Genomic DNA, 1,186 nt, shown 5'->3' with positions numbered 1-1,186 from the left:
CTCCTTCCAGAGCCTGCTCCCCTGCCCTCCAGCAGCGACATCGTTCATCCCATCAAGGTGGACGAGAGGGGATCCTTCCTGTCCTACGACCTGTCCCACCGCGCCCTCCACCGCCGGTCCCCTTCCCCCAGGAGCAAGTCTCTCGCCTTCTATGAGCTGCGCTACAAGGGGGAGCCCCTGAAATTCAACCTGAGCCTCAACACCAACCTCCTGGCCCCTGGGTTCGTCAGCGAGAGGCGTTTCGGGGGCATCTCGGGGGCCAAGATCCAGCCCCTCAGCTACAGCTCCTGCCACATGCTCGGGGAGGTGCGGAGCCGGGCGCTGCCGGGGGGTCTGGCCGCGCTCAGCACCTGCGACGGGCTGGTGAGTACGGAGACCTGCAGCCCTGCAGGAGGTGGCAGGAGCCGGGTGGGATCCTGGGCTTCTGCTGGAAGCAAGGGGAAAACTCCTCCCAGCGGCAGCAGAGCCAGGGTCTCAGCCCGTAGGTTTGATGCAGCCGTGGATGAGCTGGCCGTAAATTTCCCATGGATTCCAGTGGTTTGGGAACTCTCCGGGACTGTGTTTACTTGTTTATGTCCAAATTCCCAAAGAGAGCAATTTTCATGTCGCCTCTGCCTTCTGGTACATAAACATGGGGTTATGAGGAACATCTGAGAACAAGGTGTTCAAAACCCAAAGGTGCTGGTGACAGTAACTAACTCTGTGGCACATGCAGTGACTGCACCATAACTCAGGTACAGCGAAATGTCACATTTTGGGAACCCCTCCCCTGCCTCATCCCACTGCAGGTATTTTCAAAGGTGGCAGCACCTGTGAGAGTGTAAATTTTGCTGAAAGCCAAAGTCACTTTCACAAACAAGAGTCTTGTGTTTGTGCTTGGAAAAGCCAGTTCATGACTTCAGCGTCAATGTCCATGTCTTATCAGCCGGCGTCCAGCTCACCCAGGTCCCAGGTCCCCACTTGGGTTTCAAACCTCTTGGGGGTTTGCAGAGCTGTGTTACTGTGCAACTGGGTAGCTCCCGTGATGCTCAGACCCCTGTCCTCAAAGGCTGCAGAAAATAGCCAGGCCCATTGTTTGGATAAAAACCAGACTGATGGACCTGGGAGGAACCCAGGAGCTTTTGATTCATTTTTCTGTGAATGGTCTAATTAACCAAAGTGGGTTTCAGGGTGTCATTTCCTGCTG

General features: G+C 55.6%; 1 protein-coding gene across 1 annotated transcript in view; it reads left to right on the top strand.

Annotated features, from left to right (window-relative positions):
- Positions 1-1,186, top strand: part of ADAMTS7 (ADAM metallopeptidase with thrombospondin type 1 motif, 7) — a gene marked incomplete at its 3' end in the record, with an annotated part of 42,525 nt that overhangs the window by 4,917 nt on the left and 36,422 nt on the right. The window contains exon 2 of the mRNA XM_010002844.1: positions 11-363. Coding sequence (XP_010001146.1) covers positions 11-363 — 353 coding nt within the window. The remainder of the gene's footprint in view (positions 1-10; positions 364-1,186) is intronic.

Source organism: Chaetura pelagica, unplaced genomic scaffold (assembly GCF_000747805.2).
Source record: "Chaetura pelagica isolate M959 unplaced genomic scaffold, ChaPel_1.0 scaffold658, whole genome shotgun sequence".
NCBI classification, from domain to species: domain Eukaryota; kingdom Metazoa; phylum Chordata; class Aves; order Apodiformes; family Apodidae; genus Chaetura; species Chaetura pelagica.
Note: the sequence above shows the minus strand (reverse complement) of the source record. Positions and strands in the feature narration are given on the sequence as shown.